Source organism: Gambusia affinis, linkage group LG11 (assembly GCF_019740435.1).
Source record: "Gambusia affinis linkage group LG11, SWU_Gaff_1.0, whole genome shotgun sequence".
Classification (NCBI taxonomy): domain Eukaryota; kingdom Metazoa; phylum Chordata; class Actinopteri; order Cyprinodontiformes; family Poeciliidae; genus Gambusia; species Gambusia affinis.
In genome coordinates this window covers 2,224,769-2,246,834 of record NC_057878.1, presented here as the reverse complement: position 1 = coordinate 2,246,834, position 22,066 = coordinate 2,224,769, and the positions used below count along the sequence as shown (strand labels likewise).

General features: G+C 35.6%; 1 protein-coding gene across 6 annotated transcripts in view; it reads left to right on the top strand.

Annotated features, from left to right (window-relative positions):
• The first annotated feature begins 732 nt into the window (after nucleotides 1-732).
• Nucleotides 733-22,066, top strand: part of LOC122839496 (adhesive plaque matrix protein-like) — a 28,625-nt gene continuing 7,291 nt past the window's right edge. Inside the window, exons 1-42 of one of the 6 annotated variants that reach the window (XM_044131095.1) lie at nucleotides 733-901; nucleotides 980-1,061; nucleotides 2,759-3,079; nucleotides 3,270-3,527; nucleotides 3,653-3,747; nucleotides 3,921-3,971; nucleotides 4,107-4,157; nucleotides 4,291-4,341; nucleotides 4,476-4,526; nucleotides 4,657-4,707; nucleotides 4,843-4,893; nucleotides 5,028-5,078; nucleotides 5,171-5,221; nucleotides 5,357-5,407; nucleotides 5,538-5,588; nucleotides 6,254-6,304; nucleotides 6,440-6,490; nucleotides 9,214-9,264; nucleotides 9,400-9,450; nucleotides 9,585-9,635; nucleotides 9,957-10,007; nucleotides 11,257-11,307; nucleotides 11,629-11,679; nucleotides 12,001-12,051; nucleotides 12,187-12,237; nucleotides 12,373-12,423; nucleotides 12,559-12,609; nucleotides 13,303-13,353; nucleotides 13,675-13,725; nucleotides 14,047-14,097; nucleotides 14,416-14,466; nucleotides 14,602-14,652; nucleotides 15,718-15,768; nucleotides 15,904-15,954; nucleotides 16,089-16,139; nucleotides 19,330-19,380; nucleotides 20,269-20,319; nucleotides 20,455-20,505; nucleotides 20,634-20,684; nucleotides 21,191-21,241; nucleotides 21,563-21,613; nucleotides 21,934-21,984. In XM_044131095.1, the coding sequence (XP_043987030.1) occupies nucleotides 1,013-1,061; nucleotides 2,759-3,079; nucleotides 3,270-3,527; nucleotides 3,653-3,747; nucleotides 3,921-3,971; nucleotides 4,107-4,157; nucleotides 4,291-4,341; nucleotides 4,476-4,526; nucleotides 4,657-4,707; nucleotides 4,843-4,893; nucleotides 5,028-5,078; nucleotides 5,171-5,221; nucleotides 5,357-5,407; nucleotides 5,538-5,588; nucleotides 6,254-6,304; nucleotides 6,440-6,490; nucleotides 9,214-9,264; nucleotides 9,400-9,450; nucleotides 9,585-9,635; nucleotides 9,957-10,007; nucleotides 11,257-11,307; nucleotides 11,629-11,679; nucleotides 12,001-12,051; nucleotides 12,187-12,237; nucleotides 12,373-12,423; nucleotides 12,559-12,609; nucleotides 13,303-13,353; nucleotides 13,675-13,725; nucleotides 14,047-14,097; nucleotides 14,416-14,466; nucleotides 14,602-14,652; nucleotides 15,718-15,768; nucleotides 15,904-15,954; nucleotides 16,089-16,139; nucleotides 19,330-19,380; nucleotides 20,269-20,319; nucleotides 20,455-20,505; nucleotides 20,634-20,684; nucleotides 21,191-21,241; nucleotides 21,563-21,613; nucleotides 21,934-21,984 (2,610 nt within the window). In that variant the 5' untranslated portion in view covers nucleotides 733-901; nucleotides 980-1,012. Of the gene's footprint in view, nucleotides 902-979; nucleotides 1,062-2,758; nucleotides 3,080-3,269; nucleotides 3,528-3,652; nucleotides 3,748-3,920; nucleotides 3,972-4,106; nucleotides 4,158-4,290; nucleotides 4,342-4,475; nucleotides 4,527-4,656; nucleotides 4,708-4,842; nucleotides 4,894-5,027; nucleotides 5,079-5,170; nucleotides 5,222-5,356; nucleotides 5,408-5,537; nucleotides 5,589-6,253; nucleotides 6,305-6,439; nucleotides 6,491-9,213; nucleotides 9,265-9,399; nucleotides 9,451-9,584; nucleotides 9,636-9,956; nucleotides 10,008-11,256; nucleotides 11,308-11,628; nucleotides 11,680-12,000; nucleotides 12,052-12,186; nucleotides 12,238-12,372; nucleotides 12,424-12,558; nucleotides 12,610-13,302; nucleotides 13,354-13,488; nucleotides 13,540-13,674; nucleotides 13,726-14,046; nucleotides 14,098-14,229; nucleotides 14,281-14,415; nucleotides 14,467-14,601; nucleotides 14,653-14,787; nucleotides 14,839-14,973; nucleotides 15,025-15,159; nucleotides 15,211-15,531; nucleotides 15,583-15,717; nucleotides 15,769-15,903; nucleotides 15,955-16,088; nucleotides 16,140-18,343; nucleotides 18,395-18,526; nucleotides 18,578-19,329; nucleotides 19,381-20,268; nucleotides 20,320-20,454; nucleotides 20,506-20,633; nucleotides 20,685-21,190; nucleotides 21,242-21,562; nucleotides 21,614-21,933; nucleotides 21,985-22,066 lie in introns of all 6 variants that reach the window. The other 5 variants (XM_044131098.1, XM_044131096.1, XM_044131099.1 and 2 more) reach the window with 5 other exon arrangements.

Genomic DNA, 22,066 nt, shown 5'->3' with positions numbered 1-22,066 from the left:
CCAACATCAGTATGTGACCTCACAAATGCGTTTCTGGAAGGATGGTCATAAATCCCCATAAACAGCCTTCAACTGTTCTGGGACAGCCTTCCCAGAAGAGATGAAGCTGTTCTAACTGAAAAGTATGGACCAATGTTATATTGAACCCAATAGATTAGGAATAGAAATGACTTACTTTACTGTAAAGCATGTTTGAGTGTCCTAAAAAGCATTTGATGTCATTTCATCTTGATGGCCATCCTGGATGTCACTTTAGTCTAATATGTTCTAAGATGGTAATTTTGTTTTGTTCAAAATTACCTTAATATGTCAGTGCAAAAAAAAAAATCTTTATTGGATATTATTTATTTCTTCTTTTTTACCAGTTATCTGATCCATAAGAGTTGGCCTCAGTCAGATGTGTCAGCCATATTGAAAAATGGTTGCCATATTGAGTTTTGTCATGCCCAACAGTAGATACTTGTTGCAAATTTCATGCTTGCATCACCATTGGAAAGATTGTTTCACTTATTTACTTCAATAATAGCACTGTAATATCTTCAAGGTTTTCTGCTATCAGTAGGTCTGCTGCAATTAGTCACATACCTGAAACAACACACACCTTTGTATCACATTGTAATGACTGAACGTGCAGAAACTGGCCTGCCCACAGAATTAGCATACGGCCAAATAGATTGCGGTGCGTTCCTAAGTCCAGCCTATTGTACTTTAAATATGTAAAGTACTCTGATTTCTTGCCTCTTTCTGTGGTAACACTGCATAAAAGGCTCAGTGCTGTACAACTTTACATGTGGTCAAGAATAAATTGGTCTCTGGTTTGCTACTGACTCCAACTCCTTTCCTTGGGCTGCCAACAGAAGAGCTGAGTGATAGAAAAAGCTAACAATTACCTGAACCAAAGGTATTTGTACAGTTTTTCTTCTGAAGCTAATCAGTAACAGGACAAGCTATCAACTGTAGAATATGTTTATTTTAACAGCTATTCAACAACAAATCTCATCTTCATAGAGACATGAAAGCTGTGATTGGACTTCAGTTAATGCTGATAGGAGTCTGCTGTGGTGAGCTCTTTATGATTCTTTTCACATAACACTTTATTGACTCTGTGGTTGTTTTGCCTGGTTTTCTGATACATTCTAGCTGGCTGTACTTTTAGAGAAAAAAAACAGTGAAATCTCTTAATGATACATTGTTTAATATTTTCTACATTGGTTCATGTTTTTCATGTTGTGGATTTTAAGGATATTCTTAGAGTTTCCTTCTTAAACCAAAATCAAAGTCTTCATTTGCTGTGTCTGCATTGGGTCATGCCTATGATGTTATCAGACACACACATCATTACAGTGTGGGTGATAATCTTTCAATTATCAATATCTTATTTAATCCCAGCTGATGAAAAAGTTTTTGTTGTCGTATTAAGTCAGTACACACATTGTTAGCATAAAGTCAAATGTATTTGTCATTTTTAATTACCGGTAGGTATTTGAAGCTTTTTCTTTTGGCGTGAAATGATTATAGAATGAACAGAAATACTACTACTAATAATAATAAAAACAGTAGTAGTCATAGTAGGAATAACTAACAGCCATCTGCCATGGCAGCTGAGGTTTTGAGGAGACAGAGCAGAATACATAATAAGAAACAGATGAACTGATGTTGGATTATTTCAGTGTTCATGACAGTAAAAAGTTAATAAAAGAAGATGGAGAACTGTTAGCTGATGGCAGCATTTTCTCATCAAATGTCTTTCTCCAGGAAGGATTTACGGCTCATATTTCTACTATGATAGGAGATTGTTTTGGATTAACAGAATTTTATAGACTCACTGATATTAAGGAAATACAGCAGTCCAGCCTTTAAGAAACAAATGTATGGACTACTTTTCAGCATGGACAATAATTTTTGGCAATATCCCAGAGATGACATCACTGGTGCAGGATTGTGGGGGGTGTTTACTTCAGAATGAGAATCAGAATTCCTTTATTGTGCTTGAATAAAGCACAATGAAACTTAAATGTAGCAATTCGTGAAGAAAAATAAAGAACTGGAGTGTTAACAATAAATAAATAACAGGTTTTAGATGGATTATCTGTGTTCAGTCCAACAACAGCTCTTGGGTAGAAAGTGTTTTTTAGTCTTATTGCCCTGAAACGCCACAGTGAGACGCTATGGCTTAACACCAACTCCACAGAGCAGCGGTAGAAGGACATCCAGAGCTCAGTCCTCAGGTTGTTCATCCTGAGAATCCTACAGTCTTTGCTGTGTCGTCTTAAGGACTGAAGTGAGTTAGTTCCAGATCGAGTCTTAACTGATGTAGGTACCCAGAAACTTGAAATTTCCTACATCATCTGGGCTAGCCCGGATGATTAGCAAAATCTGGGCTAATCTTGCCTGGGCCTTTCTGTGTTCAGATTCTTCAGGTTCCTCCAAGAGTCCATGAACAGCAGCATGATTCTGAATTTTTAACAAATTCCATTCAATGTTTCCATGTGTGTCTCTATGTTGGTGTGCTTATCAGTGGTGTATACCACCTTTGACTGTAGTCTGCTGGGATAATCAACATAGTGTCCCCCTATAACTTTACATATAGCAGTAACCAACTGAACAGTTATCAGCTGAACCAACTGGTTGTTTTTTTTTTGTGTTTTGGGGGGAGGGGGTTCTTAGCTCAGTTTCAAGGTCGAGTCTTGCTATTGTGGGGTGTGAAAACTTGTTTCATACAAATAAATTTTTCTTCTCACTTTTCTTCTTTTCTAAGGTGTGGAATCTTCCTGCAATGCCAGAAAGAAGAACGTTCGTTGTTTTGGAGCTTTAGGAGGAACAGTGAACCTTCGGATAATGGATAAGGCCTCACAACTAACGAAATTCATTTGGGCAAAGAAACGCTCAGAGTTATTCCGCTGGATGACCCACAAGATTGTAGCTCGTACAAAAGACAATAGATTTAGCTTTTTTCCAAATAATGGAACAGTTAGGATCACTAACATTAGAAAGCATGACAGCGGTGAATATAGACTTGTTATGTTCAAGAAAGGTAGAAAGCACAAAGGCACAAGAAAACTGAAGCTGTTTATTGAAGGTAATCAGCTGTTGATCTTCCTACATTTTCTACTTATTTTTATTTTCTTCTCATATATTAATAGAAGTTATAAAAATCTGACATTGTACTTCATACATAGAATGTGAAATAAAACTGTCATGTCTGTTCTGTCATATGGCTTGTATTTTAACTTAACATTTGAATGATACTTCTGTGCTTTTTCTCTCAGCTCCTGTGTCTTCTGTCAGGCTAGTCTCTAAGTGTACGTCCTCAGGAAAGCAGAGGGTAATTTGCTTTCCTAAAGCAGGGGACAATCATTCGTGCAAGTGGACTATGAATAAAAAACCTCTGAAAAAAACTAAAACCTTTTCTGGAAACGGTGCGAGTTGCACCATTCTTCTAAAACCAAAGACAAAAGGTCGTTTGGTCTGCTCAATCAAGAATCACATCAGTCATTCATTCAAAGAGATGAAGATAACCACCTGTGGTGAGTAAAGCCTTCATATTAAATGAAACAACCTGATCACTCATAATTATCAGCTTTAATTCTGAAAGCTTCCCACCGGAGAGATATTTAATCACAACAACTGTGGGTATTTGGACAATCAACAGCCAAGAAAAAATGGACGAAATCGGGGAAGGAAAAAAAGAGGCCTTTCAAAAAAGAGTCTTTTAAAACTTCATCATCTGCTCAGACTCCAGAAAAGGTAGATGGGGGTAAAAAAACCAATTGTTCCACAAAAATTGGTAAGGGAAAAGTTATATACACTAGTCACAGGTCTTATAGTACTTTAATCATGACCCATTGTTTTTAAATTACAAACTGGTCAGTGGAAAGTTTTCCCACTAACAATCTTTGAATCCGTCATTGCCAACTCAGTCTCCAAAAGAGAAGAATGGAGCTAAGAAACCAACTGTACCACCAAATTTGGTAGGTGGAAAGTTGTCAACACCTTCCACAGGTTTTACAGCACTTAGATTATGGCCCAATGTTTGGGAAATAACAAAACAGGTCAGTGGTGACATTTCCCATTAACAATCTTTGAATCTGTCATTGTCTACTCAGTCTCCAAAAGAGAAGGATGGGGCTAAGAAACCAACTATCCCACCAAAATTGGTAAGCGAAAAGTCATCAACAGCAGTCACAGGTTTTATAGTACTTTAATTATGACCTATTATTTTTTAATTACGAACTGGTCAGTGGAAAGTTTTCCCATTAACAATCTTTTAATCCTTGATTGTCTTCTCAGTTTCCAAAGGAGAAGGATGAGGCTAAGAAACCAAAAGTACCAAAAAAATTGGTAAGTAAGATGTTATCAACACCTGCCACAGGTTTTAAAGCACTTTAATTATGAGCCAATTTTGGTAAAATTACAAATTTTGGAAGTCAGAAGTTTTCCCATTAACAATTTTGAATCCATCATTGTCTGCTTAGTCACCAAAAGGGAAGGATGGGGCTAAGGAACAAACTGTCCCACCAAAACTGGTAGGTGTAAAGTTATCAAAACATGCCACAAGTTTTACAACATTTTAATTATGACCCAATGTTTGTGAAAAACAATGTCAGTCATAAGTTTTCTCATAAAAAATCTTCAAATCTTTCTTTGTCTGCTCAGTCTCCAAAAGGGAAGGAAGGGTCTAAAAAACCAAGAGTACCACCTAAATTGGTAAGTGAGATGTTATCAACACCTGCCACAAGTTTTACAGCACTTTAATTATGAGCCAATTTTGGTAACATTTCAAAATTTTAAAGTCAAAAGTTTTACCTTTACAAATCTATGAATTCTTCATGGTCTACTCAGCCTCCAAAAGGGAATGATGGGGCTAAGAAACCAACTGTCTCACCAAACTTGGTAGGTGGAAAGATATCAATGCCTTCCACAGGTTTTACAGCAATATAATTATGACCCAATGTTTGTGAAAAACAAAACAGGTCAGTCAGAAAATCTGTCATGAAAAATCTACGAATCCTTTTTTGTGTACTCAGCCTCCGAAAAAGAAAGAAGTGTCTAACAAACCAAGAGTACCACCTAAATTGGTAAGTGAGATGTTATCAACACCTTCCACAGGCTTTAATTATGAGCTAAAGTTTCCCTTTACAAATCTTTAAATCCTTCATTGTCTACTCAGTCTCCAAAAGGGAAGGATGGGGCTAAGAAACCCACAGTACCACCAAAAGTGGTAAGTAAGATGTTATCAACACCTGCCACAGGTTTTACAGCACTTTAATTATGACACAATATTTGTAAAATTACAAAATTTGGAAGTCAGAAGTTTTCCCATTAACAATATTTGAATCCCTCATTGTCTGCTCAGTCTCCAAAAGGGAAGGATGGGGCTAAGAAACCAACTGTCCCACCAAAACTGGTAGGTGGAAAGTTAGCAAAACCTGCCACAAGATTTAGAACACTTTAATTATGACCCAATGTTTGTGAAAAACAATGTCAGTCATAGGTTTTCTCATGAAAAATCTCCTAATCCTTCTTTGTCTGCTCAGTCTCCAAAAGGGAAGGAAGGGTCGAACAAACCAATAGTACCACGTAAATTGGTAAGGGAGATGTAATCAAGACCTTAATTATGAGCCAATTTTGGTAAAATTACAACATTTCGAAGTGAGAATATTTCCCATTAACAATCTTTGAATTCTTCATTGTCTACTCAGTCTCCAAAAGGAAAGGATGGGGCTATGAAACCGACTGTCCCACCAAAAGTGGTAGGTGGAAAGTTATCAACACCTTCCTTTTTAGAGTCCTTTAATTATGATCGAATTTTGGTAAAATTACAAAATTAGAAGTCAGACGTTTTCCCATTAACAATCTTTGAATCCTTCATTGTCTTCTCAGTCTCCAAAGGACAAGGATGGGGCTAAGAAACCAACTGCCCCACCAAAATCGGTAAGGGAAAAGTTATCAACACCAGTCACAGTATTTATAGCACTTTAATTATGACCTATTATTTTTAAATTACAAACTGGTCCATGGAAAGTGTACCCATTAACAATCTTTTAATGCTTCATTGTCTTCTCAGTCTCCAAAGGACAAGGATGGGGCTAAGAAACCCACAGAACCACCAAAATTGGTAAGTAAGATGTTTTCAACACCTGCCACAGGTTTTACAGCACTTTAATTATGAGCCAATATTGGTAAAATTACAAAATTTGCAAGTCAGAAGTTTCCCCATTAACAGTCTTTGAATCCCTCATTGTCTGCTCAGTCTCCAAAAGGGAAGGATGGGGCTAAGAAACCAACTGTCCCTCCAAAATTGGTAAGTGGAAAGTTATCAACACCTTCCACAGGTTTTACAGCAATTAAATTATGACCCAATGTTTGTGAAATAACAAAACATGTCAGTTGTAACATTTCCCATTAACAATATTTGAATCTGTCAATGTCTACTCAGTCTCAAAAAGAGAAGGATGGGGGTAAGAAACCAACTGTCCCACCAAAATTGGTAAGGGAATAGTTATCAACACCAGTCACTGGTTTTATAGTACTTTAATTATGACCTATTAGTTTTAAATTACAAGCTGATCAGTGGAAAGCTTTCCCATTAACAATATTTTAATCCTTCCTTATCTTCTCAGTCTCCAAAGGAGAAGGATGGGGCTAAGAAACCAATAGTACCACCAAAATTGGTAAGTAAGATGTAATCAACACCTTCCACAGGTTTTACAGCACTTTAATTATGACCCAATATTGGTAAAATGACAAAATTAGAAGTCAGATGTTTTCCCATTAACAATCTTTGAATCCTTCATTGTCTGCTCAGTCTCCAAAAGGGAAGGAAAGGGGTAAGAAACCAACTGTCCCATCAAAATTGGTAAGTAAGATGTTATTAACAGCAGTCACAGTATTTATAGTAGTTTAATTATGACCTATTATTTTTAAATTACAAACTGGTCCATGGAAAGTTTATCCATTAACAATCTTTTAATGCTTCATTGTCTTCTCAGTCTCCAAAAGGGAAGGATGGGGCTAAAAAACCAACTGTCACACCAACATTGGTAGGTGGAAAGTTAATAACAACTTCCACAGGTTTTACAGCAATTAAATTATGACCCAATGTTTGTGAAATAACAAAACCGGTCAGTTGTAACATTTCCCATTAACAGTCTTTGAATCCATCAATGTCAACTCAGTCTCAAAAAGAGAAGGATGGGGGTAAGAAACCAACTGTCCCACCAAAATCGGTAAGGGAAAAATTGTCAACACCTGCCACAGGTTTTACAGCACTTTAATTATGACCCAATATAGGTAAAATTACAAAATTTGGAAGTCAGACGTTTTCCCATTTACAATCTTTGAATTTTTTGTTGTCTACTCAGTCTCCAAAAGGGAAGGATGGGGCTAAGAAACCAACTGTCCCACCAAAATTGGTAGGTGGAAAGTTATCAAAACCTGCCACAAGTTTTACAACACTTTAAATATGACCCAATGTTTGTGAAAAACAATGTCAGTCATAAGTTTTCTCATAAAAAATTTTGGCATCCTTCTTTGTCTACTCAGTCTCCAAAAGGGAAGGAAGGGTCTAACAAACCAAGAGTACAACCTAAATTGGTAAGTGAGATGTTATCAACACCCGCCACAGGTTTTACAGCACTTTTATTATGAACCCATTTTGGTAAATTTACAAAATTTATAATTCGAATGTTTTCCCACTACAAATCTTTGAATTCTTCATTGTCTACTCAGTCTCCAAAAGGAAAGGATGAATAAGAAACCAACAGTCTCACCAAAATTGGTAAGTAAGATGTTATCAACACCTGCCACAGGTTTTACAGCACTTTAATTATGACCCAAGTCTGTTAAAATTACATGATTTCAAACTTGAAAGTTTTCCCATTAACAGTCTTTGAATCTGACTTTTTCTACTCAGTCTCCAAAAGTGAAGGATGGGGTAATGAAACCAACAGTGCCTCCAAAATTGGTAAGTAAGACATTATCAACACCTGCAACATGCTTTACAGCACTTTAATTGTGACCTAATTTTCTTAAAATTAAAAAAAATACAAGTCAAAATTTTTCCCTTTAGCAATCTTTGAATCCTTCTTTGTCTTCTCAGTCTCCAAAAGAAAAGGATGGGGCAAATAAACCAACAGTCCCACCAAAACTGGTAAGTAAGATGTTATCAACACCTGCCACAGGTTTTCCAGCACTTTAATTATGACCCAATTTTCATGAAATTACAAAATTTGGAAGTCAGAAAGTTTTCCCATTTAACAATCTTTTCATTTTCTTTGTCTACTCAGTCTCCAAAGAGAAGGATGGGGCAAGAAACCAACTGTCCCACCAAAATTGGTAAGTGGATGTTATCAACACCTGCCACAGGTTTTACAGCACTTTAATTATGACCTAATGTTTTCATAAAACAAAATTTACAAGTCATAAAGTTTTCAATAACATCTCTTATTCCTTCATTTGTCTACTCAGTCTCCAAAAGAGAAGGATGGGCTAAAGAAACCAACAGTACAACCAAAATTGGTAAGTGAGATGTTCATCAACACCGCCACAGGTTTTACAGCACTTTTATTATGACCTAATTTTTGTAAAATTAAAACATTTACAAGTCGAGAGTTTTCCCATTAACAATCGTTCATTCTGTCTTTGTCTACTCAGTCTCCAAAAGAGAAGGATGGAGCTAAGAAACCAACAGTCCCACCAAAATTGGTAAATAAGACGGTATCAACACCTGCAACATGCTTTACAGCACTTTAATTGTGACCTAATTTTCATAAAATAAAAAATTATACAAGTCGAAATTTTTCCCATTAACAATCTTTGAATCCTTCATTGTCTTCTCAGTCTCCAAAGGACAAGGATGGGGCTAAGAAACAAACAGTCCCACCAAAACTGGTAAGTAAGATGTTATCAACACCTGCCACAGGTTTTCCAGCACTTTAATTATGACCTAATTTTCGTAAACTTACAAAATTTACAAGCCGAGAGTTTTGCAATTAACAATCATTGTTTTTTTCATTATCAACTCAGTCTCCAAAAGAGAAGGATGGATCTAAGAAACCAACAGTCCCACCAAAATTGGTAAATAAGACGGTATCAACACCTGCAACATGCTTTACAGCACTTTAATTGTGACCTAATTTTCATAAAATAAAAAATTGTACAAGTCAAAAGTTTTCCCGTTAACATTCTCTTATTCCGTCATTGTCTACTCAGTCTCCAAAAGAGAAGGATGGAGCTAAGAAACCAACAGTGCCTCCAAAATTGGTAAGTAAGATGTTATAAACACCTACCACAGGTTTTACAGCACTTTAATTGTGACATAATTTTGTTAAAATTACATGATTTAAAAGTTGAAAGTTTTCCCATTAAGAGTTTTTGAATCTGTCATTGTCTGCTCAGTCTCCAAAAGAGGAGCATGGGGCAAAGAAACCAACTTTTCCACCAACATTGGTAAGTGAGAATTGATCAACATCTCACACAGGTTTTACAGCAATTTAATTATGACCTAATTTTGTTAAAATTACATCATTAAAAGTTGAAAGTTTTCCCATTAACAATCTTTGAATCTGTCATTGTCTGCTCAGTCTCCAAAAGAGAAGGATGGAGCTAAGAAACCAACAGTGCCTCCAAAATTGGTAAGTAAGACATTATCAACACCTGCAACATGCTTTACAGCACTTTAATTGTGACCTAATTTTCTTAAAATTAAAAAATATACAAGTCAAAATTTTTCCCTTTAGCAATCTTTGAATCCTTCTTTGTCTTCTCAGTCTCCAAAAGAAAAGGATGGGGCAAATAAACCAACAGTCCCACAAAAACTGGTAAGTAAGATGTTATCAACACCTGCCACAGGTTTTCCAGCACTTTAATTATGACCCAATGTTTGTGAAATAACAAAACAGGTCAGTCGTACGTTTTCCCATTAGCAAACATTGAATCCTTCTTTGTCTTCTCAGTCTCCAAAAGAGAAGGATGGGGCAAAGAAACCAACTTTTCCACCAAAATTGGTAAGTGGGAAGTTATCTACATCTGCCGCAGGCATTACAGCACTGTAATTATGACCTAATTTTCATAAAATTAAAAAATTTACAAGTCGAAAGTTTTCCCATTAACAATCTTTCATTCTGTCATTGTCTGCTCAGTCTCCAAAAGAGAAGGATGGGGCAAAGAAACCAACCGAACCACCAAAATTGGTAAGTGAGAATTTATCAACATCTCTCACAGGTTTTACAGCACTTTAATTGTGACATAATTTTGTTAAAATTACTTGATTTAAAAATTGAAAGTTTTCTAATTAAGAGTCTTTGAATGTGTCTATGTCTGCTCAGTCTCCAAAAGAGAAGGATGAAGCTAAGAAACCAACCGTCCCACCAAAATTGGTAAGTAAGACATTATCAACACCTGCAACATGCTTTACAGCACTTTAATTGTGACATAATTTTGTTAAAATTACATGATTTAAATGTTGAAAGTTTTCCTATTAAGTCTTTGAATGTGTCTATGTCTACTCAGTATCCAAAAGAGAAGAATGGGGCAAAGAAACCAACAGTCCCACCAAAACTGGTAAGTAAGATGTTATCAACACCTGCCACAGGTTTTCCAGCACTTTAATTGTGACCTAATTTTCATAAAATTAAAAAATTTGCTAGTCGAAAGATTTCCCATTAACAATCTTTCATTCTGTCTTTGTCTACTCAGTCTCCAAAAGAGAATGATGGAGCTAAGAAACCAACAGAACCACCAAAATTGGTAAGTGAGAAGTTATCAACACCTGCCACAGGCTTAACAGCACGTTAGTTATGACCCAATTTTGGTAAGCTTACAAAATTTAAAAGCCGAGAAAGTTGCAATTAACAATCATTGTTTTTTTCATTATCAACTCAGTCTCCAAAAGAGAAGGATGGAGCTAAGAAACCAACTTTTCCACCAGAATTGGTAAGAGAGATGTTATGAACATCTGCCACAGGCTTTACAGCACTTTAATTATGACCTAATTTCCGTAAGACAAAAAAATGTACAAGTATAAAGTTTTCCCAATAACATTCTCTTATTCTGTCATTGTCTACTAAGTCTCCAAAAGAGAAGGATGGGGCACAGAAACCGACTTTTCCACCAAAATTGGTACGTGAGAAGTTATCAACATCTCTCACAGGCTTTACAGCACTTTATTTATGACCTAATTTTTGTAAAATTAAAACATTTACAAATCGAGAGTTTTCCCATTAACAATCTTTGAATCTGTCATTGTCTGCTCAGTCTCAAAAAGAGACGGATGGAGCTAAGAAACCAACAGTCCCACCAAAATTGGTAAGTAAAATGTTATCAACACCTGCCACAGGTTTTACAGCACTTTAATTATGACCAAAGTTTGTTAAAATTACATGATTTAAAAGGTGAAAGTTTTCTCATTAACAATCTTTGAATCTGTCATTGTCTGCTCAGTCTCCAAAAGAGAAGGTTGGAGCCAAGGAACCAACAGTCTCACCAAAATTGGTAAGTAAGATGTTATCAATACCTGCCACAGGTTTTACAGCACTTTAATTGTGACATAATTTTGTTAAAATTACATGATTTCAAACTTGAAAGTTTTACCATTAACAATCTTTGAATCTGTCATTGTCTGCTCAGTCTCCAAAAGAGAAGGATGGAGCTAAGAAACCAACAGTCCCACCAAAATTGGCAAATAAGACGGTATCAACACCTGCAACATGCTTTACAGCACTTTAATTGTGACCTAATTTTCATAAAATTAAAAAATATACAAGTCGAAATTTTTGCCTTTAACAATCTTTGAATCCTTCTTTGTCTTATCAGTCTCCAAAAGAGAAGGATGGGGCAAGTAAACCAACAGTCCCACCAAAACTGGTAAGTAAGATGTTATCAACACCTGCCACAGGTTTTCCAGCACTTTAATTATGACCTAATTTTCATAAAATAAAAAATTGTACAAGTCAAAAGTTTTCCCGTTAACATTCTCTTATTCCGTCATTGTCTACTCAGTCTCCAAAAGAGAAGGATGGAGCTAAGAAACCAACAGTGCCTCCAAAATTGGTAAGTAAGATGTTATAAACACCTACCACAGGTTTTACAGCACTTTAATTGTGACATAATTTTGTTAAAATTACATGATTTAAAAGTTGAAAGTTTTCCCATTAAGAGTTTTTGAATCTGTCATTGTCTGCTCAGTCTCCAAAAGAGGAGCATGGGGCAAAGAAACCAACTTTTCCACCAACATTGGTAAGTGAGAAGTTATTAACATCTCTCACAGGTTTTACAGCACTTTAATTTTGACATAATTTTGTTAAAATTACATGATCTAAAAGTTGAAAGTTGTCCCATTAACAATCTGTGAAAATGTCATTGTCTGCTCAGTCTCCAAAAGAGAAGGATGCAGCTAAGAAACCAACAGTCTCACCAAAATTGGTAAGTAAGATGTTATCAACACCTGCCACAGGTTTTACAGCACTTTAATTATGACCAAATTTTGTTAAAATTACATGATTTCAAACTTGAAAGTTTTCCCATTAACAGTCTATGAATCTGTCTTTGTCTACTCAGTCTCCAAAAGTGAAGGATGGTGCAATGAAACCAACAGAACCACCAAAATTGGTAAGTAAGACATTACCAACACCTACAACATGCTTTACAGCACTTTAATTGTGACCTAATTTTCATAAAATTAAAAAATATACAAGTCAAAATTTTTCCCTTTAGCAATCTTTGAATCCTTCTTTGTCTTCTCAGTCTCCAAAAGAAAAGGATGGGGCAAATAAACCAACAGTCCCACCAAAACTGGTAAGTAAGATGTTATCAACACCTGCCACAGGTTTTCCAGCACTTTCATTATGACCTAATTTTCATGAAATTAAAAAATTTGCTAGTCGAAAGTTTTCCCATTAACAATCTTTCATTCTGTCTTTGTCTACTCAGTCTCCAAAAGAGAATGATGGGGCAAAGAAACCAACTTTTCCACCAAAATTGGTAAGAGAGATGTTATGAACATCTGCCACAGGCTTTACAGCACTTTAATTATGACCTAATTTTCATAAGACAAAAAAATTTACAAGTATAAAGTTTTCCCAATAACATCCTCTTATTCCGTCATTGTCTACTAAGTCTCCAAAAGAGAAGGATGGGGCAAAGAAACCAACTTTTCAACCAAAATTGGTAAGAGAGATGTTATTAACATCTGCCACAGGCTTTACAGCACTTTAATTGTGACATAATTTTGTTAAAATTACATGATTTAAATGTTGAAAGTTTTCCCATTAACAATCTTTGAATCTGTCATTGTCTGCACAGTCTCCAAAAGAGAAGGATGGAGCTAAGAAACCAACAGTCCCACCAAAATTGGTAAGTAAGATGTTATCAACACCTGCCACAGGTTTTACAGCACTTTAATTGTGATACAATTTTGTTAAAATTACATGATTTAAAAGTTGAAAGTTTTCCAATTAAGGGTCTTTGAATCTGTCATTGTCTGCTCAGTCTCCAAAAGAGGAGCATGGGGCAAAGAAACCAACTTTTCCACCAACATTGGTAAGTGAGAAGTTATCAACATCTCTCACAGGTTTTACAGCACTTTAATTATGACCTAATTTTGTTAAAATTACATGATTTAAAAGTTGAAAGTTTTCCCATTAACAATCTTTGAATCTGTCATTGTCTGCTCAGTCTCCAAAAGAGAAGGATGGAGCTAAGAAACCAACAGTCCCACCAAAATTGGTAAGTAAGATGTTATCAACACCTGCCACAGGTTTTCCAGCACGTTAATTATGACCCAATTTTGGTAAACTTACAAAATTTACAATCCGAGAGTTTTTCAATTAACAATCATTGGTTTTTTCATTATCAACTCAGTCTCCAAAAGAGAAGGATGGAGCTAAGAAACCAACAGAACCACCAAAATTGGTAAGTAAGATGTTATCAACACCTGCCACAGGTTTTATAGCACTTTAATTATGACCACATTTTGTTAAAATTACATGATTTAAAAGTTGAAAGTTTTCCCATTAACAATCTTTGAATCTGTCATTGTCTGTACAGTCTCCAAAAGAGAAGGATGGGGCAAAGAAACCAACTTTTCCACCAAAATTGGTAAGAGAGATGTTATGAACATCTGCCACAGGCTTTACAGCACTTTAATTATGACCTAATTTTGTAAACAAAAAATTTACAAGTATAAAGTTTTCCCAATAACATCCTCTTATTCCGTCATTGTCTACTAAGTCTCCAAAAGAGAAGGATGGGGCAAAGAAACCAACTTTTCAACCAAAATTGGTAAGTGAGAAGTTATCAACATCTCTCACAGGTTTTACAGCACTTTAATTATGACATAATTTTGTTAAAATTACATGATCTAAAAGTTGAAAGTTGTCCCATTAACAATCTGTGAAAATGTCATTGTCTGCTCAGTCTCCAAAAGAGAAGGATGCAGCTAAGAAACCAACAGTCTCACCAAAATTGGTAAGTAAGATGTTATCAACACCTGCCACAGGTTTTACAGCACTTTAATTATGACCCAAGTTTGTTAAAATTACATGATTTCAAACTTGAAAGTTTTCCCATTAACAGTCTTTGAATCTGACTTTTTCTACTCAGTCTCCAAAAGTGAAGGATGGGGCAATGAAACCAACAGTGCCTCCAAAATTGGTAAGTAAGACATTATCAACACCTGCAACATGCTTTACAGCACTTTAATTGTGACCTAATTTTCTTAAAATTAAAAAATATACAAGTCAAAATTTTTCCCTTTAGCAATCTTTGAATCCTTCTTTGTCTTCTCAGTCTCCAAAAGAAAAGGATGGGGCAAATAAACCAACAGTCCCACCAAAACTGGTAAGTAAGATGTTATCAACACCTGCCACAGGTTTTCCAGCACTTTCATTATGACCTAATTTTCATGAAATTAAAAAATTTGCTAGTCGAGAGATTTCCCATTAACAATCTTTCATTCTGTCTTTGTCTACTCAGTCTCCAAAAGAGAATGATGGGGCAAAGAAACCAACTTTTCCACCAAAATTGGTAAGAGAGATGTTATGAACATCTGCCACAGGCTTTACAGCACTTTAATTATGACCTAATTTTCATAAGACAAAAAAATTTACAAGTATAAAGTTTTCCCAATAACATCCTCTTATTCCGTCATCGTCTACTAAGTCTCCAAAAGAGAAGGATGGGGCAAAGAAACCAACTTTTCAACCAAAATTGGTATGCGAGAAGTCATCAACATCTCTCACAGGCTTTACAGCACTTTATTTATGACCTAATTTTTGTAAAATTAAAACATTTACAAGTCGAGAGTTTTCCCATTAACAATCTTTGAATCTGTCATTGTCTGTTCAGTCTCCAAAAGAGACGGATGGAGCTAAGAAAACAACAGTCCCACCAAACTTGGTAAGTAAGATGTTATCAACACCTGCCACAGGTTTTACAGCACTTTAATTGTGACATAATTTTGTTAAAATTACATGATTTCAAAGTTGAAAGTTTTCCCATTAACAATCGTTCATTCTGTCTTTGTCTACTCAGTCTCCAAAAGAGAATGATGGGGCTAAGAAACCAACAGAACCACCAAAATTGGTAAGTGAGAAGTTATGAACACCTGCCACAGACTTTACAGCACGTTAATTATGACTCAATTTTGGTAAACTTCCAAAATTTACAAGCCGAGAGTTTTGCAATTAACAATCATTGTTTTTTTCATTATCAACTCAGTATCCAAAAGAGAAGGATGGAACTAAGAAACCAACAGTACCACCAAAATTGGTAAGAGAGATGTTATTAACATCTGCCACAGGCTTTACAGCACTTTAATTATGACCTAATTTTCGTAAGATTAAAAAATTTACAAGCCGAAAGATTTCCCATTAACATTCTCTTATTCCGTCATATTCTACTCAGTCTCCTAAAGAGAAGGATGGAGCTAAGAAACCAACAGTCCCTCCAAAATTGGTAAGTAAGATGTCATCAACACCTGCCACAGGTTTCACAGCACTTTAATTGTAACATAATTCTGTTAAAATTACATGATTTAAAAGTTGAAAGTTTGCCTATTAAGAGTTTTGAATCTGTCATTGTCTGCTCAGTCTCCAAAAGAGAAGGATGGGAAAAAGAAACCAACTTTTCCACCAAAATTGGTAAGTGAGAAGTTATCAACATCTCTCACAGGCTTTACTTATCACTTTAATTATGACCTAATTTTCGTAAAATTTAAAAATTTACAAGTATAATTTTGTTAAAATTACATGAATTAAAAGTTGAAAGTTTTCCAATTAAGAGTCTTTGAATCTTTCATTATCTGCTCAGTCTCCAAAAGAGGAGCATGGGGCAATGAAACCAACTTTTCCACCAACCAACAGTGATGTCAGTAACGCGTTAATTTGTAATGCGTTACTGATGTCAGACCACTTTTTTCAGTAACGAGTAATCTAACGTGTTGCTATTTCAAATCCAGTAGTCAGACTACAGTTACTTATCAAAATCATTTTTGCGTTACTGTGCGTTACTATCTTCTTTAGTTATTTAATCGCATTTCCTCTACGTGTCTTGTTGAATGATCGACGTCTCTATGCGAGAGAAATGTAAACAATGGAGGGAGATGCGCATTTTGTTGGAGGAAAAACTGGAACTATTTTGAGTTTCTGTCGCCAAGTCCGATTATTACAAGCGGCTTTGGGCTTAATTTTTTTAAAGTTGCTTACAAATTTAATGAGTGGCGGGTTGCGCCTTTTTGGGCTCGTTTTTGAACGTAAAGTTGCTCATTTGGGCTTGGAAATAAGCAGAGACTCATAATAAATCCCAGAATTTGTCCGTCATTAAGGTAGTTTTAGTCTCTCCCTGTCCATCATTTCCTGGATGATCCGTCCCGCTGTGTCTTTGTTAATGTCAAGTTAATATATTACAGTACCTCTGTATGACATCGAGTTTCGCGTTGCGCTCCAGAAAACTGCTAACATTGAGACCAATATGAACAGCGCAATAAACGTGAAAACAGCCACGAATAAACGTGTACGTAGTTGGCAATAGTTATAATGGCAACTTAACGCCACTATAATTATTAATATTAAGATAAGTGTCACAAATCTGTGCAGCCATCTGAGGTGTGGAGCTGCAGGAGGAGCTCTGTGCGCTGAGCTTTGACACCAAAAGCAGGGCCGTAACGCAGAATCTGGAGGCTGGGAGAGGGGGGGCTTTAAAATCCTACTTAGAGTTTTCCAGACAACAGTGGACCACACAAATTATTCACGTTTTTAATTTTTTTGTACAATCTCCTCTTCAGTTCAACCTTATCAGTGGAGACACATTGTTGATGTTACCATTATAAAATAAATTACAATTACGTATTGGCAAAGCTCAATGTGATTTTCACAGGAGGCGGAGCGTTGTTGTTAGCAGCTGCTGAAAGTAACTAAAAAGTTACTTTTAGTGTAACTTAGTTACTTTCCAAATCAAGTAGTCAGTAATCTAACTAAGTTACTTTTTCAAGGAGTAATCAGTAGTCCGATTAAAGTTACTTTTTCAAAGTAACTATGCCATCACTGAACATTGGTAAGGGATAAGTTATCAACATCTCTAACAAGTTTTACAGCACTTCGGTTATCAACACCTGAAGGTGTTGATAACCGAAAGTTTTCCCATTAACAATCTCTTATTCCTTCATGGATATGGTGGAAGTTCCCATGGAAAAATCTAATATGATTTTTCATCACGCCTAAAGTCCAGAATAGATGTAGTGGCACAAACATGGGGTGTTGGAGGAACTGTGGATCAATGAACGCCGATCATTCTTACATATTTTATAACTGTCCTAACGTTGTCCAATTTTGGGAAATTGTACATGAAACTGTGGAGAAGGTTGTGGGATATGATATCCTTATGAGTAGTGTGGTACTATATCTTTGCAATTTTAACAATATCAAAGTAAGTGTAAAAGACAGGTATCTGATTAAGATATTGATAATAGCTAGCAAGAATGCTATTACGAGGAAATGGGGAAAGGCAGACCCCTCTTCTCAAGAACAATGGACTGCAATAATAGAAGAAATCTACATTATGGAAAAACTGACACATAGTTTGAGTCTTCAGCGAACACAAATGGAAGAGAAGTGGATGAAACGGAAAACATTCAAGACAAAAGAAAGCGACAAAAATAAAGAACTGGACAAACTAGATGGGACAAAGGTCAAATAGAGGAACAGCTCCCAAGCTGAAGTTTTATGTTATGTTATGTTGACTGTAAAGCGTTCATGTACATAGGATATGTAAACAAAAGTGAAAAATACTAATAAAAAGTTCAATGATAAAAAAAAAATAATCTCTTATTCCATCATTGTCTAATCAGTCTCCAAAAGAGAAGGGTGGGGCAAAGAAACTGCCAATACCTCCAAAATTGGTAAGTAAGATGTTATCAACACCTGCCACAGGTTTTAAAGTACTTTAATTATGACCCAATTTTGGTAAACTTACAAAATTTACAAGTCGAGGGTTTTCCAAATAATCATTGTTTTCTTCCTTATCTGCTCAGTCTCCTAAAGAGAAGGATGGACGGAAGAAACCAAAAGAACCACCAAAATTGGTAAGTAACATGTTATCAACACCTGCCACAGGCTTTAAAGCAACTTTTCCACCAAAATTGGCAAGTGCAAAATTATCAACATCTATCACATGCTTTACAGCACTTTAATTATGACCAAATTTTGTTAAAATTACATGATTTAAAAGGTGAAAGTTTTTCCATTAACAATCTTTGAATCTGTCATTGTCTGCTCAGTCTCCAAAAGAGAAGGATGGAGCTAAGAAACCAACAGAACCACCAAAATTGGTATGTGAGAAATTATCAACACCTGCCACAGGTTTACAGCACGTTAATTGTGACATAATTTTGTTAAAATTACATGAATTAAAAGTTGAAAGTTTTCCAATTAAGAGTCTTTGAATCTTTCATTATCTGCTCAGTCTCCAAAAGAGAAGGATGGTGCAAATAAACCAACAGTCCCAACAAAACTGGTAAGTAAGATGTTATCAACACCTGCTACAGGTTTTCCAGCACTTTAATTATGACCTAATTTTTGTAAAAATAAAAAATTTACAAGTTGAAAGTTTTCCCATTAACAATCTTTCATTCTGTCTTTTTCTGCTCAGTCTCCAAAAGAGAAGGATGCAGCTAAGAAACAAACAGTCTCACCAAAATTGGTAAGTAAGATGTTATCACCACCTGCCACAGGTTTTACAGCACTTTAATTGTGATACAATTTTGTTAAAATTACATGAATTAAAAGTTGAAAGTTTTCCCATTAACAATCTTTGAATCTGTCATTGTCTGCACAGTCTCCAAAAGAGAAGGATGGAGCTAAGAAACCAACAGTCCCACCAAAATTGGTAAGTAAGATGTTATCAACACCTGCCACAGGTTTTACAGCACTTTAATTATGACCAAATTTTGTTAAAATTACATGATTTAAAAGGTTAAAGTTTTCCCATTGACAATCTTTGAATCTGTCATTATCAACTCAGTCTCCAAAAGAGAACGATGGGGCAGAGAAACCATCAGAACCACCAAAATTGGTAAGTGAGAAGTTATCAACACCTGCCACAGGCTTGACAGCACGTTAATTATGACCCAATTTTGGTAAACGTACAAAATTTACAAGCCGAACGTTTTGCAATTAACAATCATTGTATTTTTCATTATCAACTCAGTCTCCAAAAGAGAAGGATGGAGCTAAGAAACCATCAGAACCACCAAAATTGGTAAGTGAGAAGTTATCAACACCTGCCACAGGCTTGACAGCACGTTAATTATGACCCAATTTTGGTAAACTTACAAAATTTACAAGCCGAGAGTTTTGCAATTAACAATCATTGTTTTTCTCATTATCAACTCAGTCTCCAAAAGAGAAGGATGGAGCTAAGAAACCAACAGTGCCTCCAAAAGTGGTAAGTAAGATGTTATCACCACCTGCCAAAGGTTTTACAGCACTTTAATTGTGACCAAATTTTGTTAAAATTACATCATTTCAAAGTTGAAAGTTTTCCCATTAACAGTCGTTGAATCTCTCTTTGTCTACTCAGTCTCCAAAAGAGAAGGATGGAGCTAAGAAACCAACAGAACCACCAAAATTGGTAAGTGAGAAGTTATCAACACCTGCCACAGGCTTTACAGCACGTTAATTGTGATACAATTTTGTTAAAATTACATAACTTACAAAATTTACAATCCGAGAGTTTTTCAATTAACAATCATTGGCTTTTTCATTATCAACTCAGTATCCAAAAGAGAAGGATGGAGCTAAGAAACCAACAGTCCCACCAAAATTGGTAAGTAAGATGTTATCAACACCTGTCACAGGTTTTACAGCACTTTAATTGTGAAATAATGTTGTTAAAATTTTATGATTTAAAAGTTGAAAGTTTTTCAATAAAGAGTCTTTGAATCTTTCATTGTCTGCTCAGTCTCCAAAAGAGGAGGATGGGGCAAAGAAACCAACAGTCCCACCAAAACTGGTAAGTAAGATGTTATCAACACCTGCCACAGGCTTGACAGCACGTTAATTATGACCCAATTTTGGTAAACTTGGTAAACTAAAAAGTTTTGCAATTAACAATCACTGTATTTTTCATTATCAACTCAGTCTCCAAAAGAGAAGAATGGAGCTAAGAAACCAACAGTCCCACAAAAATTGGTAAGTAAGATGTTATCAACACATGCCAAAGGATTTACAGCACTTTAATTGTGACATAATTTTATTAAAATTACATGATTTCAAAGTTGAAAGTTTTCCCATTTACAATCTATGAATCTGTCTTTGTCTACTCAGTCTCCAAAAGTGAAGGATGGTGCAATGAAACCAACAGTACCTCCAAAATTGGTAAGTAAAACATTATCAACACCTGCCACAGGCTATACAGCACGTTAATTATGACCTAATTTTGGTAAACTTACAAAATTTACAAGTCGAAAGTTTTCCCATTAAATATCGTTCATTCTGTCTTAGTCTACTCAGTCTCCAAAAGAGAAGGATGGGGCTAAGAAACCAACAGAACCACCAAAATTGGTAAGTGAGAAGTTATCAACACCTGCCACAGGCTTTACAGCACGTTACTTATGACCCAATTTTGGTAAACTTACAAAATTTACAAGCCGAACGTTTTGCAATTAACAATCATTGTTTTTTCATTATCAACTCAGTCTCCAAAAGAGAAGGATGGAGCTAAGAAACCAACTTTTCCACCAAAATTGGTAAGAGAGATGTTATTAACATCTGCCACAGGCTTTACAGCACTTTAATTGTGACATAATTCTGTTAAAATTACATGATTTAAAAGGTTAAAGTTTTCCCATTAACAATCTTTGAATCTGTCATTGTCTGCACAGTCTCCAAAAGAGAAGGATGGAGCTAAGAAACCAACAGAACCACCAAAATTGGTAAGTGAGAAGTTATCAACACCTGCCACAGGCTTGACAGCACGTTAATTATGACCCAATTTTGGTAAACTTAAAAAATTTACAAGCCGAGAGTTTTGCAATTAACAATCATTGTTTTTTTCATTATCAACTCAGTCTCCAAAAGAGAAGGATGGAGCTAAGAAACCAACTTTTCCACCAAAATTGGTAAGAGAGATGTATTAACATCTGCCACAGGCTTTACAGCACTTTAATTGTGACATAATTTTGTTAAAATTACATGATTTAAAAGGTTAAAGTTTTCCCATTGACAATCTTTGAATCTGTCATTATCAACTCAGTCTCCAAAAGAGAACGATGGGGCAGAGAAACCATCAGAACCACCAAAATTGGTAAGTGAGAAGTTATCAACACCTGCCACAGGCTTGACAGCACGTTAATTATGACCCAATTTTGGTAAACTTACAAAATTTACAATCCGAGAGTTTTTCAATTAACAATCATTGGTTTTTTCATTATCAACTCAGTCTCCAAAAGAGAAGGATGGAGCTAAGAAACCAACAGTCCCACCAAAATTGGTAAGTAAGATGTTATCAACACCTGTCACAGGTTTTACAGCACTTTAATTGTGAAATAATGTTGTTAAAATTTTATGATTTA